General features: G+C 38.9%; 1 protein-coding gene across 10 annotated transcripts in view; it reads left to right on the forward strand.

Annotated features, from left to right (window-relative positions):
* Positions 1 to 17133, forward strand: part of CSPP1 (centrosome and spindle pole associated protein 1) — a 55987-nt gene extending 38854 nt beyond the window's left edge. For 9 of the 10 annotated variants that reach the window (XR_009723847.1, XR_009723846.1, XR_009723848.1 and 6 more), the window contains 4 exons: positions 527 to 647; positions 1378 to 1539; positions 2091 to 2231; positions 6454 to 6494. Coding sequence is in view for 1 of the 10 variants with exons in the window: in XM_061342897.1 (XP_061198881.1) it covers positions 527 to 647; positions 1378 to 1535; positions 2091 to 2231; positions 6454 to 6494; positions 7781 to 7844; positions 11632 to 11741; positions 11944 to 12094; positions 16312 to 16538 (1013 nt within the window). In the remaining 9 variants the exon portion in view is untranslated. Of the gene's footprint in view, positions 1 to 526; positions 648 to 1377; positions 1540 to 2090; positions 2232 to 6453; positions 6495 to 7780; positions 7845 to 11631; positions 11742 to 11943; positions 12095 to 16311 lie in introns of those variants that run through there. The other variant, XM_061342897.1, reaches the window with a different exon arrangement.
* The last annotated feature ends 1360 nt before the right edge of the window (positions 17134 to 18493 follow it).

The raw sequence follows: 18493 nt of genomic DNA on the forward strand, positions 1-18493 counted from the left end.
AAAGTAGATCTAAAAAGTCAATATAAACATGTACTAAAAATAAGTGTTGAAATTAGAACTCTTGAACACTTAAGAGGGTCTGCACTTAGCAGACAAATATCCCACTTGTGAGTCAGGAAACAGAAATGAGATTGTGTGCTTGTGGATACCACCTCTTTTCCTGTCATCTGCCTCTGGAACTCTGAGGACTGTGTGGATTTGCTGATTTCAAAATAAGGCTATTTACTGGCAGCACCCAGTTGCTGGTATTTCATTTTCCTTTTTTAAATACAGTGAAAAATTTCCATTGAAGTTTGGATGCTTTCTACTGTTCAGGGGATCTGGTCATTGTGCAGTGTCAAAATATGAGCTGTGATCTAACTTCTAGTGTATCAAATGCTGTGATTCTTGTGCTTGTATAATCCTTTTTTGAATTAACAGTTCATTATCTTGCCTTTTTTTTTTTCCTTTCACCTTCCATTTATGAGATGGGCAGAAGAGTCTCTCTGACACTCTTTATTTTTAAATTGCTTGTGTTAAATTCCAGAGGACAGAAAGAATATGATAAATGAGTTATCAGAGATGAGAAAACAGCTTCGTAGCGAAGAGAGGCGGCTGCAGGAGCAGTTGCTAAATGTGGCCAGTGATGATGATGTACCGATTAAACGGTGAGAATTTCATCTTCAGTTTTAAAAGTTAGATTTTGCATAGCAGCTCAAGGCTACTGTGTATTAGTAGTTATTAGCTGGCTAATGTACATGAGTGAAATGGAATATAAAGATAGAACTTGTATATGAACTTTTCTTCATTTTTTCTAATGTATATGTTTGTTTTTTGAAGAATTTTGGTAAAGCTTAGGGTAAGAATGGTTGTACTGGTAAAGTAGAAAGTTGCAATACCCTGTCTTGGAGAGTGGTCCAGAATAGATGTCTATGGCAGAATTTTATCTCATTACCTTTTTTTCCTAGGGTGTAATTTGTATCTGTAAACTGCAGTACCAGTGCTGATGAATATGCTCATGAATAGCATATTGCTGCTGGAAGTACTTTCTTTTTTATTGAAAATCGTACACTTTTCAATTAAAAAAATTGGCTTATTTACTTCCAAAATATATCAGTTAATCATGCCAATTAGTTGGTGAAGATTAGTCAGATCATCAGTCTTGGTTCCACTCTATAAATGATGAGTGTTTTTTTTTTAAGTTATCCCTTTTTCTAATGCAATATGCAGTGTCATTACTTTCAAATTTATTTTCTTGTTTTGATAGCTTTATTTAGATAAAAGATAATTTAGATAAATTTAGATAAAAATAAGAAAAAAGATACGAGCATTATCAATATTATATTTCCATCCAACTTACTAATATTACAGAGTTTAATTTTATTCTTCTTGGTTTAGAAACTTTTTAAGCGGGAGGAGAGAGAAGAATCAAAAGGACATATTTGAGATGGCCAGGCTTCGTCTGCAGGCTCCAGTAAGGCGACTTTCCTCAAGGGAGGCACGAGATCCTGTCAATATACAGAATATCCGGGAATTTAATGAACTTAAACACAAAGGCAAGTAGATCTTCTTGTTATTGATGAAGAAAAGTAGTGAAGCATCCTTCCTCTTGCATGCCACCCAGGATTTAAAGACAGAAATAAAAGTCAGGCTTTTCACAGTTACTGCCCATATTCAACATACTTTGTAGACAGCGTTTTGTATATGTATATATCTTTCTGTGTGGCTGTTTCTGCAATTGCACACAATACACATTGTGATGCCTAGTTATCACTCAGAGTACTCACCTAGCTTCTAGTCCTTGCCGCTTGAATTTCTTAGGCTTCTTACGCGTTTCTTAAGGCTCTTATGCATTTGATACTGGGATGCTACTGAAAGTAGACTGAATTAGACTTACGTTTTCTTTACCCACCAACAAATTACAATTCTGTGTAACTTTCTGTTCCTCCTTTACCAGAAAATCATTACAAAAGTGGCTTATCCTCTTGGGCAATGTCACCATTATCTTTAATGTTTTTTTTATTACCTTGTATCTGCCGCTAGCTCTTTAAAAATGTTTTTTAGGAAAAGTTGGCTTAGAGAAGAATTTAAATTTCATGTCTTTGCTCTAGATTCTGAAGCGCGTATGGCCTTGAGGCACATGTATCCTGATCCTCCAAAAGATGACCAGACTCTAGAGATTCAACAGCAGGCACTGTTGAGGGAGCAGCAAAAGAGACTTGACAGAATGAGAACAAGGAGAGAAACAGAATGTAAGGAATTCATGATCTGAGATAATGATTTGTTTGTTTGTTTTGTATTTGATAAGAATTAAAAACCACCAGCTGTACTTCTTTCAAGTTCAGTGTCAGCACTGCAGTACAAAACAGTAACACTGGATGCTGAAATGCTGTCATAATGTAAAGCATAAAAAAAATTGAATGCTCTTTTTCATTTTTTTCTTGTCTTGTTTTTTAATTACCGTGGCTGTAATTTGGTTCCCTGAAGGTAATTTAACTAGTACTTAAAAATAGCTTGTGTTCCTTCAATCTTTTCGAAAGTTACAGTTGCACCTGTACTAATGAACTCAGTTTTGCAAGATACAAATTCCTCAGAGAAGTGTTTTTCTCTCTAATTCAGACTGTCCTAACTAAGTTTCTGAAGAGAAAGTAACTTCATTTCTGCAGTGGTTTAGCTAAACCAAACTCCCACCCAGCTGCTCCCCTGCCCATATCCCCTCACTTGTACTCCTTGGCAATACAGTAGGGGAAAGAGGGAGAATAAAGTTTGTTGGCCAAGGTACAGACAGGGAGGTTGCTTGCTATTTGCTGTTGCAGCCAAAGCAGACTCAACTTGGGGGAAAATTAACCTGATTATCATAAAATTAAACAAATATTTAACTAATGATTTTGAGTAGCATGAAACAAGAAGACAAAAATCAAACCCACACCTTTTCTGCCCCCTTCCTAATGCCCAACTTCACTCTTTCACTCCTAATGGCCCTGATCTCCTTCCTTGGTACCACACTGGTACCTTGATGCAGCGAGTGGTGTCAGGCCATTGGGAGTGGGTAGCATCAGTCAGTACATAAGCAGTTTCTCTCTGTTCCTGTCTTGCCCCTTTCTGCCTGCTACACCAGGGGCTCACTGGGAATCTATGCTCTGGTGCTTGGAGCACCTCTTCCACCTTCTTCTACACTGACCATGTTATCTGTTAGGCCCTGCAGTGGGTCTGTTGTGGTACCGGCTGTGCCCAGCAAGGGGCAGCCCCTGGTATTTTCCTGCAGCCCTTCCCTTGCCACAGACACCCAGCACAATTTCAGGTTGCTCTAGATTTTTTTATCCTTAGAGATGAGGTGAAAGTTCAGCATAAAAATACCCAAACATATCTGAAAGAAAAAATAGCCACACCTTTCCATAAGGCTTTAGAAAAACTGCATGCCTCTTCTTATCACTGGTTGTGCTTTGAGGCTTGTTTGTGTTCCCTGTTAGTAGATCCGTATGTGAGTAATATTAACAAAATTGGTACCAACATGTGAAGGGTGGTAAGTTACTTGCAGGATGTTTGGTTTAGTACCTTGTTGAGTGTAACTCTCATCCATCTTGGACAAACGTGTTGGTGTTCAGACTGTGTGCAATATTGCTTATGGATTTTCATTAATTTTAAGGGTAAGAAATCATTTTAGATGTGTGCTAACTGAATAACGCACATGAATAGCTAAATGAATAGCGACAGCCTGAAGAGGCATTTTGTAGAACAGTTTAGATTAGTTGGTAGACAAGTAGCTGATTTTGAAAAAGATTTTCCACTGACACTTGTAGAGGATCCTGGAGCAGTTTTTCCTCTCTTTCTCTTACTGCTTTATAACATCATTTAACTTTATGGTCTGTCATTGTGTACTCAGCAAGAGAATTAATTAGTTGCTATGTATGACTCTATTTCAAGTTTATTTTCCTTGGAGACAAGTTCACCATCTTCCTCCCACTGGAAATAGATGAGTAGTTTTATTGTCTGATTTAAGGCAGAAACGAAGATGAGTTAAAGCTATATGTATTCTTGTACTGTAGGTGAAATATAGTATTATAGGCTGTAATGGCAAAGGCTTACCTTTTTTCCCCAAACTGAAGTGTTCTGTACTTTATATGCTTTATATACTGTTCCCTTGTTATGTTTTTTCTTTCTTTTCTTTTTTCTCTTTATGTAAAGAAATTTGTGCACTATTAGTGGAGAAACAAACTGAGGAACTAAAAATTTTTTTAAATGTCCAAAGTTTTTTAAATGCTTGCTGTGTCCTTATAAATAAGGCAGTTATTTTGCAGACTTCTGGGTTATTATTATTTTGGGGGATAGGAGAGAAAGGCACAGAAGCAGGTCTGATATTGTTGCACTGCAGTGCTGGGCTATGCTTGACTGTGCTTGAGTAGCGTATCAGGAATGGGCTGGTTAGTCAGTTCAGGAGCAGTGACAGCCTGTGTGCTGTGGTGTTTGATGTTAGACAGAGGCTCAGCTACAGAATTTTGCTAGACAGAGATGGAAGAAATAAAAACTATCTTACTAACTATTTTATTTGAGCACTTAAACCAAATAAGAAGAGTAACTTCAGTTTTGGTTCCTTGTATATCCAGCATGCATGGGGTCATTGTTGGATTAACTTTCAGGATAATTCTCTCTGCTCTCCAGAGGTGAGGTTTTTTATCCTTAGAAAGTACTTTCCTCTGTGAAATGCTTGCCTTGATAGTTGAAGCTCTCTTTGAAAGCTGCAAACATGGTGTGCTCAGCATGTTGAGCATAAAATCACTCCTGGGGCTTTCTGCAGTCTTCTGCTCTGATTGTTTCAGATTATTTCCCTAGCAGAAGTCAAGGGAATTGATTTCCCGTAACAGTTTATTGTGACACAGCATCCTTCTTGCTAGTCAAATTGTTTGTTGAGATGTCCCACCTAGGGGAAAGCATCTGTAGTCTTGAGTTCTGTTGATGTAAATACAACTGTTTATCTATACAAACATGCCTATACCTGGCAAGCAGATATCTAGACAATAGAATAAATGTTTTTTGAGTATCCATGAGTTTTAACTGCAAAACTGTTGTAATATTTAGCTTCATATAAATGAGACTCCTGACTCACTCAGTGTAGCTTTTGATAGACCAGTAAAAATAACAAACCCCAAAGTGGAGGCAGGAAATACATGGCTCAGGTGGTCCCTAATTATGGAAAAAAAATTCGGTTTTGGCTCTCTAATTTTTGAAATTCGATACAATATTGATTTGGTTTTTTACGTATAAATAAGAGCGATTTCTCTCCATTATTGTTTTTCTTTTTTGTGTGTCCTAGGTGCGAAGTTGAGATGAGTTTAAAGTGTAACAGTTTAGCACTAGCAACCACAGGGATGTTGAATACCATTAACTTCCACTTTTTTAAAAAACATTCAATTCACAGATGTTTTTAATGTAATAAAAATGGGACATATAAAATTTAATATGTGAAGATGATGGCAAGAAAACCAAAACAGTTATGCTAGGGAAGAGAGGATGATCTTTGTTATAGTGAGAAGGCCATCCATTTTGAGTTCTTTTGTACGCTTTGGAAAATGGGTTTCTGTTTAAATGCTTTTTCATCTGAAATTACTTAACCTGGTGTGTTTTCTCAAGACCACATTCCAGTTGCATTAGGATTCAGCAGTATGCAGAACATGATGGAAAAACATTTTTTGTTAGCTGTGGGACTGGGTATTGTTTAAGATGTAGCAATTCAAATAATAAAGATCTTAAGGTATCAACAAACAAAACATAAGAGTGTAAAAGAGAAAAATGGAGCATTCACGCAGCAACCTTTTGTGCCCTGATGTGTTGCTTTGATGGCTTAAACCATGCTGCTTTCCCAGAAGCTGATGTTTTTTACATTACTCAGTCAACACTTGGACATGACCTTTCCATAGCAAGTGTTGACAATGTTGTAAACACAGCACAAAATTAGTTCTGACTGTTGCAGTGCAGGCAGCTTTTTCAGAATTCAGCACAACTTAGTGTGATTTTAGCATTTAGTGAAGTGTGATTATATCTTCTTAAAAATACTGGGTTTTGGTAGCCACAAAACCAGTTTTTTCTGGATAGCAAGTCAGTTTTTGAACAAGTTGAGAAGCACTGATTATTGTTAGTGATGAACAGTGTAGTTCTAGTGCGAAAAGTGTGTTTGCTTTTTTGGGAGAGACTGATGAATCCAGCCTTAAGAAGGCCTTGCACATGCTCAGAGTTCTTTGAAAGAGCATACTACTGAATTCTGTTTGATTTCTGTGATTCTACATAAATTACCATAAGGAAAGTGGAATAAACATTGCATTCAAAATGCTTTAAAAATGCTTATTGCAATGTGTGTAATTTTAAAGTAGTAATGTGTAGTGATCTTCATTTTTGTAATAACATGTTGATAAAACTTCTAATATGCTTTTAATACTTTTACTGTTTTGTCCCTTGTCTGTGTGCCTTTTGTTGATCCAGATGATTCTGCTTCTGGTGGCAACCCACAAACCATGACACTGGTAAGAATTGAACAGCTTTTTTGTTATATTGCTTTGTCTTTTTCAAGTGCAAGAGATAATATGTCTTTCACAGATTTGGTGAAATGAACTGCACTTAAAAAGGCAGCAAGCTTATTTACTTCTCTTGTTTGTCAATACAATGAGTAACAGCTTCTTTAAACTTGACATACACATTGTTTATCTTTGCATATAGAGACAGTCTTGATTCTTTAAACTCCCTTCTTTTTATTCACTGGTACTTACTTCATATTCATATGATGTTAGATTGCTGCTGGTCGTGGGAATTAGTAGAAAAAGCCAACCCAGAAGCTGTTGCTCTGAATTCAGGTGGCTTAAATAATGCACATAGCCAATAATTATTTGTTATCTCAAATGGGATTTTTATTTTCTGACTTGGTGAGAAGAGTGAAAGAAAGTGCTGTCAAATTGGAATTCTACACTAACCTGAACTGCAAAATAACAAGAGTTCAGTTGTGTCTTAGGGGAATGTGGAAGCATATAAAATGGAAGACTGTGCAAGAGGAAAGCCATTAGCCTCAAGGATAATACTAACTCCACACAGGAATTAAATATTTTCTTATTAAAATAAAACCCCCACCTTTATGTATTTTAAAGTTGTAATTTATTGCCTGAAATTCTTCTTCAGAGCAGTGCTTTTCAGTAAAGAATTTGTTTTCTCTTGTTCTGTTTCCTCTGATAGTTTCTACTGCTTTGATTTCAGAGTGGTTTTCAACACAAATTATTCTGTAGTAGAATTTCTGTGAGAAATGGTTGCAATTATGCAGTGAACTAGAAGTGTTACTCTTAGTGCTTGTTATGACTGAGAAGAAATTTGTTGTTTTAATGCTTTGATATCAAAGATTGCATGCGGTAGGCTAAGTGAAACATGAAATCATTCTTCATTTGTTCAATACATCATACAAACCTTAGGTGCAAAGCTCACTTCTAGTACTGACTGTTCTGAAACTCAAGCAGAGTTACAAGGATGTGTTTCTTTATGGAAATCACTGTGTTACACTAATCACCATTACAGTTGGCATATGTAAGCACATTCAGGAAATGGGTCTACAACAGAAGAATAAAAAAATCCCTAATGCTCAAAGAGAACATGAGTTATTTAAAAATGTATAGGTATCTTGTAGCCATAAAATAAGGAATAGTACAGAAGACTGTAGAGCTGGTGTTGACTTTGCAGAAGTTTGGCAATTAATTTCTATTAATTATAATTTGGCCCAGAAATATATTGAGGCATCTGAATTTGCATGTCTCCTGTCTCACTTTTGTAGTTCAGGAATGAATCTGACGGATTCTTCAAAAACTCACTGTTGGAGTCGGATAGCGCTTTTATCGGTGAGTTCATATCTCCCCTTAACCATGTTATGAGTGTACAGACATGCCCTTTAACCTAATGACCTGTCTTTAAAATGATTGTTACTGGTTTAGAAGTGGCAAGGGGTGTAGCTATGATGGTTGTTTTGAAGTATTAGAAAATTATGCCTCTAAATTAAAATGCAGGTCTTGATGGAAGTGTACTGCAGTAAATTTGTGTAGGTCACACCTAAAATTAATGATGCTGCTCATTTGCTTTATACAGCTTCACATCTTTTAACGAGAAAGCATCTTTACATGCTCACTGGGCTCTGACTGGGGTGTTAGTCTTCTCAAGGAGCTTTTTTGACACCTTTCCAGCTTTGCATGAGGAAAAGCCAATATTTGTTCAGCAAATGTGTAGCAGTGGTTACAACGGTAGAATATGCAATGCTGTCCTATTATTCTGCAGTAAAGAAAATAATTTATTAGCAATCACAGTTTACAAGTATGAGCTGTCTATAGTGAAATATAGAAGTGCTGGGCAGCCAGTGATTCTTTTCATCTTTATTCTTTTGTTTTACAAGCATGCTCAATTTTAAGTCTGATTATATGGGCATAAGTGATTCATTCTAATCAACTGAAGTAGGTGATTTTTAGTTTTCTTAAGATTTTTGTATAGAGGAGTGTGTCTCACATTTTCTTATGTCTCTTTATTCAACCTTTATATGCATGTATGTGGAAGTGCTGTTTCAGATATGATTGTTTCCAGTCACTAGAAATAATAAAGCTAGAATTTATCATCTCTTAAAAAAAAAAAGCCCCAACCAGCTCAAGCCTCGATGAGTTATTTTCCATTAGTAGGTGCTGAAATTCTCACCAATCATCTATGGGAAATCATCTTACAAGGTTTTTTTTCTTTGCTGTAGTGGAGATGCAGTAGATTTCTTCAAGTGCTTTTTAATAAAACTAGATATGTTTCTATGCACCAGTGATTGTTATCTCTGGATTTGGTTTCAAAGCAGAATGTTTCATTTGAAGTGTATTCCGTCTTACTCTGTTAGCATGCAGGTCCTTGAGTACAGTATTGGGAAGGGCACAGGATGGGGCTTTAAGGTTTGTTCAGTGCATTTGATGACTCTCTGTAGTCTGCAATGCATTCTCCTTGAGGTTAGGCAATACTGTGCACTAGTTACAGCCCAAATGATGAAAAGATACTTTAGGAGAGTCTGTCAGTCTAGAATCTATCCTGTATCTAACAGGATGGAATAGGCACAATTGCCAAAATAAGCACACGGGCAGAATATAAGGTGGTGGGCAGACATGCAGCAACACTGCAGATTACTCTCCCAGCCTCTAGTGACTTGTAACTCAGAGGCTTGCTTGGTCAAATGCTGTGTGTTTGCATTTGGTAAAACCTACTAAGATGGGTCTTTAAGAGGTTGCATTTCAAGAACTGGGATTGGCGTTTCTGAATCCTTCTGATTGTTTACCGTCAGTGGTTGGTGTGGATAAGTTTCCTCATTATGCCTGCTGTGAACTATCTCTCTTAATCTACTCTGAGTACACCACCTGTGTAATGAGGCGCTCCTTGGTTTTAGTCACGACTTTCACAAGGTTCATGGTATTTATGACCCTCTCTCCTATTCCCTTCTTCTGCTCATCCAGCTGATTCTTGCAGCTTAGTTAACTTACAGTACTATTCATCCCCTCCGTATTTTCCTTTTTCTTTTTTTTCACAGATCATTTATGACTGTAGTGAAAAGCATATTCTCCAGTACTGATCTGTAGGCACTAAAACATTGTAACCCTTTGCATTGTTTAAGCTTTATAAATAGTTATTAAAAGTCTGAATATGAATCTGGTAATTTCCATCCCTGAAATGAAAAAGGAAAACTGTCATTTATCTGTGGGCTGCCTTTTCTGTGAGTTGTGCTGCTCACGCTGTCTGAGGTCTCTTGTGAAGTGTTTGTGGTGTGTTTTAACAATGTTTTAGCTTCATAAAAAGAGCAAAACACTGCCCTCTGTGGTTATTTTTCTTTAGGTTCTTTTGGGGTTTTTTTTTTGGACATGGGTTTAAAATCTAACTCCGTTTTGTAATAGATGTTAGCATTACAAATTAATTTGTCTTCATGTCCTAGGGCTCAGAAATTTGAGGCAGTTCTGAGTAAAGAGATTTATAAATTTATTTTCCTCTTTATTTGCCTCACTTGAAACCCTAGAATTTATTAGTGTTAATGCAGTGATTTGGAGGCACGTTTGTGTAGAAGCATCTGAATTATAGATATGGAACAGGTAGCATCTCACACTAATGAAACACTAAGGGTACAAATAGATTCTTCTTTAGCTTGTACTTTGTTTCTGTTGGGATAAATTCACATTATTTAACAGCTTTTTGTATTCTGAATAACAGCAGTATTTGGAATATAATGAAGCTCAACTGATCTTGTAACTAAAATTCTGATAAGTGGGTTGTTAGCCATATACCATTTCAAAATTATGCTTTGATTTGTTTTTACTTGAGCCATTTGTGATGAAAGCATCAATACCTTTGGTGAAACTGGGGGAGGGGAAAGAGGACACGGGAATAAAATTTTCTTTTCTAGGGAAAACCCAACTGGTAACATGAAGGGATTTTTTTGAAACAGCTGTCTGTGTCTCTGAGCTTCTCAGTTTTCAACAGAAATAATTGTTACTTTAAAAAATCAGTTTTAAGATCTTTGAAACTTGTGAATGATATAAAATATTTCATGAAAATGTATTTTCAACTGGCTAGGAAGTGGAAAATCCCATTCTTTCCACAGTTGTGGTTTATTTTTAATGTCACATGTCTTTTCAGGCAAATGCTGCAGAATTGTTCAGTACTCTCTGTGTGTGTATATTTACACTTATCTTTTTTTAAACTTAATGTGTCATACTCGCCTAAGAGCCTTTCCAGAACGTGACTGTTGTCAAAGAGTAATTGGTGTTAATGGATTCTGTACTAGTTTTGTTAGGCCGAGGCCTTTCTTTCTTGGGGAGGCTCTGCCTGAACTTGAGAGGCTGAACTAGAAAATGGAGCCCACTGTCTGCACCAAGCAGTGGCAAAGCCATAAACCAGCCCCAAGCAGTGGATGCTGGTCCTGGAATGAAAAAAAGTATCTGTTTGAAATAGTTTCTATTTGAAGTTATTGTCAGAATCAGTGAAGGAAGGGGAAATAGATAAAAGAAGTGTGAAGCAGAGACATCACCTTAGGGTTCATTTATATTACTAAAAATAGATGAAACTCCCCCACTGTAATGGGATACAGGTATGATAAAAAATTTATTTACTGACTTATATGAACAGATTCTAACACTTATTACATGAAAAGACTAAGATACAACTAAGGATATATGATTAAGGCACCAATTACGTTATTATAGTACATCCATATATTTATGTACATGATTTATTCCATGACTACTATGCCTCCCATTTACTCTGTGTTCTCTCTTTCACTACATTCAAGTACTCACCTGCTTTAAAGGTCTAGGTATAAAGAAGGTATGGTGATAGGTGGTGGATCTGCAGGATGTGAAATGCTTTATCCTCTACATGAGAGAGAGGTCTCAATACATATTTCAAGATATTCCTTGAAGTTCATCCCTTGCTGCTGTTGTGGTACCTTGTTCTTTTGTCTGCATCTGGATTATCGCTGGCTTTATGCAAGATGCCCTAATGAATCAATTCCTTTGATTCCTGTGATTAAATCAAGTACAATCTGTTGGCTCATTTCAGAACATAAACAGGTTTGAACACTGCCGAGTATTTTGGTTGCTTTGAAAATGATTTCGCCTGTTTTTCCAGGTGCTAACGGGGAAACATTTCCAGCCTTAGAAGAAGATAATTCATCCCTGCAGCTTCGACCTTCTGCAAGGGAGAGGAGACGAATGAAGCAGAAAGCTTTGGAGTGTGCTGTATGTATGGTAACTGGATTAACCTAAATGTGAAGGTGGACCACAGATCTAATGTCAGACAGGTTCTGTGGTTCCTTAGTAGCTAGATGATATGGATGCATCTATGGATATGGATGATATAAGTATACATGTATAGCTATTTGCCCTTTTTAAAAGGATACCATTTAATTGACGGATTTGTGTGTTTTGGGATTTTCTGCAGGAGGATGTTCCATGGGGTCAGACACCATCGCTGCAGCCTGACATCTCTTCTTTGCACTCAGACTTCAGCCTTGATATTGATCAGTTGAAAGGCAAGAATGAAGAACGATTGCACAGACTGACTGAGCTCCAGCAGAAATCTGTTTGCTCAGGTATGCCCTTTGTGGTAGAGGTGATGCAGTGAATACTAAGTAATGACAATAATTAAAGGAACAAATCTTAAGAAACTGCTTGTAGTTGAAGCAACTGGCTCAAATAGGAGTTACTTACAGAGCTCTGTAGCTGGTGCACAAGGTTCCCCAGCAAACTTCAAAACAGCTTTTAGAATAAGTGTAGAGGAGGGTAGTAGGAAAAGATGCTCTAATTCCTGTCTGATCAGCCACTCATACTTGTCCTGTCTGTACCACTTTTAATACTGTGATGTATCACTGCTAGCAGTAAGATGTAGCTCTCCAGCTGTGTAACTGAAATGTTAGTGAAAACAAATGAAACTCCAAACTGAAGAATGTTGATGGGGTGCCTGTGTGAGTTTATTGGCATTCCTAGGAATCAGATGTCTGTGATCCAACCAGCATGAAGATATGCTATAAAATTGTGTATAAAAAGTACTTAAATTTCTAGTTAATTTGGACTTTCTACAGGTTTGTTAACATAAATGATCATTCAGTATTTGAGGTTGATATTGATGCCTCTTTCACTATACCTGCACTTGAATTTATTATGTAAGTCTTGTAACCATATAAACATCAATCTCGAGGAGTTAATGCAGAGCTTCTCCATCGGCTGACTGCCTGATGTAGATCCATTTTAGGTATGAGGTACCAATTATGGCATCAATTAATGGCCTTCAGTTTCTCACATGGATCCTGACAGCATTGATCACATTTGTGCTAATGAGTTTTTCATGTGTGTCTGAAATCTCCCTTTTTTTTTAGGAGGTGGTTGCTATGCTGTCTAGGCAATTACAGCATCAGTATCCTTTTTATGAACTTAATGAGAGTACAGATGCTGACAGTGTTTCTGTTGCCAATGGGTACTTTTACAAGCACTTCATCCTCTTCTGGATAGTTTGCTTTAACCATCTCACTGTGATTTTTAAGTCACTGAAAAACCCCATTCATGTTCATTTCTTTTTTAACCTAAACAAATGCTTCTGTTTGTTATGGTCCCCAGAGCTTCAGGCTTTAGATATATATATATATATATATTTGTGTGTGTGTGTGTGTGTATGTGTATATACAGGTATTTATAAGCCTCTATGTAGCTTTTTCTTTGGATCACATGGGAACCATCATTCATCCTTAGCATATGTGCCTCTTGGAAATGTAACGGGAGATTCTTTTGCTCAGCTGTGGTTGCCAGGGCTACACTGCTGCCTGCCTCCTGTTCCCTCCTCGTACTCAGTGACATTACAGAAATAATGAATGAAGCAAACTGGGGTTATTCCTTTTCCCTTGCAGTTTGACAGAACCCTCATGGCATCCTCTTGCTTTCCTAACAGCTAGGACTGTTATTCCTCCTCTGCCATCAGAGATACTGCCAGGGGGAAAACAACTCTGTCAGATATATAGTTAAGGAGCTCTGGTTATGTTCCTTTTAAACCAGTGGGATAAGGCAATTGACAGGCTTTGATAAATTATAAGAGGTGATCCTGTTGGCGCGGCAGGGAGGCTCTGTTCACAGCAGTTCACTTTCCTTTATGGGACTGATGTGGGAATCCTAAAGCCACCCAGAATTGTTTTCTTACTTGGAAAACTAGTGCGTATTGGAGCCAGGCCTCCTTCTCTGTTTTCACCCATCCAAAAAGCATTCCCATCAATGTAGACTTGGTGAGTGTTTGGGTGATGACGTCTCTGCAAGCCAGCAGCTACTTTTTGTAGTGGGCAATGTATGCACGTTCCTAAGTGCGTAAACCAGAGCAGGCTCAGCTGCAGAAGAGAGACTTCTCACAGCTTAGAGCACGTTAGGTATGTATGTGGCTGAGACCCATATGTATATGAAGTTGCCTAAATTCTTTGAGACTTAGGGATTCCTCTGTGCCTCTAAGTAAAAGAATGCTGGAGCGCAGATGATCTACAGCAGGGCAGCAGTACTGATTCCTGGTAAGAGCAGGCTGACAGAAGGCAAACAAACACCAATATCCACTCCAGGGCACTGAAGGAGTTTGTTCTCATCTATGAGTAGGGTGTGCTGCTGTCAGTGGTTAGTGGGAATCCGGACATCACTCAATTTCTAAATCAGTATTTCATGTGAAGGAAAGAAGGCTACTTATCCCCAGCCTCCAGGTACAAACTGTGAATTCTCAAGTGGCAACTCCAAAGAAAATTCTTTATATGTAGCCCAATTAGGAACAGGGTTGCTTTTTTTTTTATGGAGTGTACAAAGTGTTGCAATTGTGATGAAGGAAGTTCTGCACTGCAGCTGATCTGTTGTGCTCTCTGAAAGCAGTACCAAGTGAGTTGTGCTATAGTGTTGTGCACAATGACCTGTGATGATCTCATCTCTGACAAGACAGCTGTTCTTCCCTCTGACTGCTGGAAGATCCAATGGCTTTGTTTTTGAAGGGAGTAGTAGTTAAATGCAGGGAAATGCAGCCTTCTGGCCTCAAAGTCCGCAGTTTGTCTCAAAACAGATGCCTTATTTTTACTGTTTATAATCTCTTAAAGAAGTAGCAAAGAGAAAATTAATTTCCCTTAGGCACTGTTTTTCCTGCTGTGTGCTGTTGTTACATACGTTATGGGGGGTTAACACCTGCAGGTTCCAACTGACAGCAGAGTTGGTCTGACCCAGGATTTAGGAGGGAAGGAAGTTCACTGCCAGCTCTACACCGAGCTCAAGCACTGGAGATGACAGGGTCTAGAGAGAGGGAACTAGAGTTAGTTACACGTTGAATGCTACAGAGAAGTTTGATTTTAACTGAGAAGGCTTGGAGGAGGATCAGATCATTGTCTGTATGAAGTGCAGAACTCAGGGGTACACTGCCAAGTTCTTTTACAACAAAAAGGATGTGGTACTTTGGTTTAAAACCTGCATTCCCTTGGGCATTATGAGGAAAGCTGAGCCTTTGCTCTCAGCGCATGTGGGATTGTGCAGTTTCTGTCCTTCCCTTGTCTGCACACCTGGTTGCTGCTGCTTCTGCAGGACTTGGACTCTCCCACCCATGCGTACACCATCAACTTTCATGTTTTAATGAGAAGCTTCAGAGAAACTTTGGTTTAAAATCAGATTTTAAAAAGTCTTTTCCTGAATAAAAACCTGACACAAAGTGAAATGCTTGAGCACTAAAGAACACACAATTCGGTTGCATTTTGCTGAAATTAGGATGTTTCTACAAAATTTTTGGTGTGTTTTTTCCTAATCTAGAGACTTCAAACATTTTTCTGCCTAGCTTAAAAAACTCCCCAACAAACCAGAACGTCCTCATTTACATGGCTCGTCTTTAAAGGAGAAAACTGCAGTTTGCAGTTGGTATAGGTGTGGAGGTTTTCCATCATGTCTTGGTTATATATATAAAAATTGTGTCATGAATCCAAAGAATGAATAGCACAGAGAAATGATACATTTATATCATTTTATATTTATGCATATAACATCTAGTCATGTTGTTTGATAATCCACACTACAAGCCTTTTGTTTGAGGTATTAGGTACGTGTGATTGCTGTCAGATTTGTAACAAGTAGTAGTAGGGTTCAGAGTGACAGTGACCCCAAGTTCAAAGGCAAGGCTGTTCTGGTGTTTTGGGTTTCTTTTGGTGTGCTTTGTTTGTTTTGTAGCTGGAAGGTGATGACTTACCTATCCCATGTGCATTTCAGAATGACACTGTATTAACGTCATTAGCCATGCTGAACCATTGTGCGCAGACTTGCTTGTATTTGCACTGTTTACCAGTTACCTCCTGCATAAGAGACTGCCTCTACCAGGGTGTTTAGCCATAGCGCTGTAATGAATGATCTTGTTTTTCTGTGCCTGTATGCAGTGACTCATTTGACTTCTCCGTACAATAGGAGGCTTTGGGAAAGCAAGAAACTTTTGCAAAGTCTCCCCGCCCATGGCAGGGGGTTGGAACTAGATGACCTTTAAGGTCCTTCCCAACCTAAGCTATTGTATGATTCTATGAAATCCATCCAGGTTTGTCCTCAGGTTGATGTGGCAGGAGGAGGAGCTGTTGACATCAACGATGTGGGGTCTGGTGTTTACTCTAGATGGGCCCAGTTCCTCAGAACACCAGCAATGTGTTTCAAGTAGAAATGAATGTGATTCAGAAGCATTATTTATTCATTCATAGCAGACAGATAATCCTGTTCAGTATTGCAGGATGTGGCAAGCTTTTGTCCCCTTTAACACATGTATGTTGCTCTCCTCTCTCAGGTGATAACCTTTCCCTGGGGGAAGCAGAGGACCTGTTGAAGCCTGCTCCATCCAACGCTGGCAGGAGGCCTAGTTCTGTTGACACGGTTGCAACAGAGCCCTGGCTGCGACCAGGAACTTCAGAGACGCTCCAGAGGCTCACGGCAGACGAGTCGAGCCCAGCAAAGCTTTCACCTGAGGCTGCGCTGCCGCTGAGCTGGCAGGGGCTGTCCACCGCGCATGGCTGACCCAGCCCCCCGAACCGCTGTGCCTTGTGCAGGCAGGGGCCATGCCGCACTACTGCACTTTCCAGGGCTGCTGAGCCCTCCTCCAGGGATGTAGCGTGGAGCTGTAGGTAGGATTTTAAATAGCAATAATAAGGTAACAGAAGCTGCAGTGCAGTGGAGATGGAGGGCAGGGATGTTTTGTATTGTATGCTGTGTGCAGGAATAGTTCAGTGGTTTTGCACTTTTTAAATGAGTTTCAGCCTCAGAGCTGGACTTACCACAAGAAACTGTGTGTTTGTGTGTGTGAATTTAATATTAAAGCAGAGTAAATTTTTAGCTTTGTTTATAGTCAAACTCTAAACCAGTTTGGAAATAGAGTAACCCAGCAGCTGAGGTGCATTTTAAGCTTTCACCAAAACAGTACATAGCTCGGAGAAAGGCACTTGCTTTTCATACAGTCAGGAGTGATGACCTGCATGAAAGCTCAACCGTTTCATGGACTATTAGCAATGTATCTTATTCCCTAACCTGTTATGTGCTGGAAATACAGATAGTGTTGCATATATTTAATTTATGGTTCTGATTTAAGAGTTAATAAATTATTTTGTTACTAAAAGTGTGAAAGCAGATTTGAGTTTTCTTATTTGCTTATATTTACCCATGAACAAAGTAGAACATTAAGGGTGCCTTCAAAGAAGCAGGAAAAATACATATGGAAAAAGCACTGAATAAAAGCATGGAGCTTTAGCAAGGACTTACAAGCAGGATTTTAGATGTTCAGTGAACAGAAACACCAAGGTAAAGGGTAAGGCTGTGACTTTCCTCTGGGTTAGGAATTCCCATGCAGAAGCCAAAATTTGACCAACAGGGAAAACAAATAATGAGACCAAACCAATTTGTAAAAATGTCTTTACTTTCACTAAAATGCTGCCTTCAAGGCAGTCTGCCTGCAAGGCAAGGGCCTGTCTGTGATGACAGCAGGCTGGGGATGCTTACTGAGAGCTGTAGTACTGCGACATTGTGTTGTGCTTCGCTTCTTTGTGGGTTGAGCATGTTCCTTCTCAAGCCGCAAGTGCCACATCATACTCAGCCCTACCCTTAGTTTCTGGCATATCAGTTGGGGTATGTCAGAAATGGCCAGTAAATAATGGAGGGGTTGTGGTGTAATCCAAGGCCTAGGCTAGAGCATGTAACATAGGGCTCATGTTGGCTTGAATCCCCAACTGATTTTAAGCAGCTGAGGTTACCACCCTACCAGGGCCTCTCCTGATGAAGTCCACCTCATGTATTTCACACTTTGTCACCTGCCAGCCCTCCCCTTGGTTTTGATGCTCAAAGACCATCTTCAGTTGTTTCATGCATTGAACTTGTGATGCGTTCACTGCACTATGTACTAGATACAGAACCTGTCTTCTTCCTCATTGAGTGGCCTAGTTCTTTAATTTATCCCCCAAACTATGACTGACCCATAAAGTTAATGTTAGCCTAAAACACCAGCTTCATTTAACTGCAAGGATTTTGGTAAATGTCACTGACCATCCCATCCAAGCATAGGACACTGCACAGCCCCACTGTGATTTGCTTCCTTCACTGCTGCAGTGACATGAGACCACTGAACCTGCTTTAACCTCACTGCTTAACAGCATTTAGCATTGTGATTTACACCTTCATTACAGCTGTCCTCCCCTTGACATTGAGGCTGATATCCAGGATACTCTTGCTCCTCCACGTATTCCCCAGTCTTCCCTTCAGTATATACAAAGCTCAGCTGCCAGCACAGCCTTTCTGTCCACCTCCCTACATGGCTTTATTTTTATGACAGTCTCATCTGCAAAATAAAGCAGCTGCACTCTGCAGGCCTGAGCTCAGAGCTGAGCTGAGCAATGTAGAACTCATTTCCTGCTTTTCTGATAAGGATGTGTAGGTGCAAGTTGAAAATGATACCCAGAGTACTGCAAGTGCAGTTCTGGCACTGC

The sequence above is a fragment of the Neopsephotus bourkii genome, unplaced genomic scaffold (assembly GCF_033783945.1).
Source record: "Neopsephotus bourkii isolate Nb327-2 ecotype Australia unplaced genomic scaffold, CSIRO-AGI_Nbou_v1 NB_1820, whole genome shotgun sequence".
NCBI classification, from domain to species: domain Eukaryota; kingdom Metazoa; phylum Chordata; class Aves; order Psittaciformes; family Psittacidae; genus Neopsephotus; species Neopsephotus bourkii.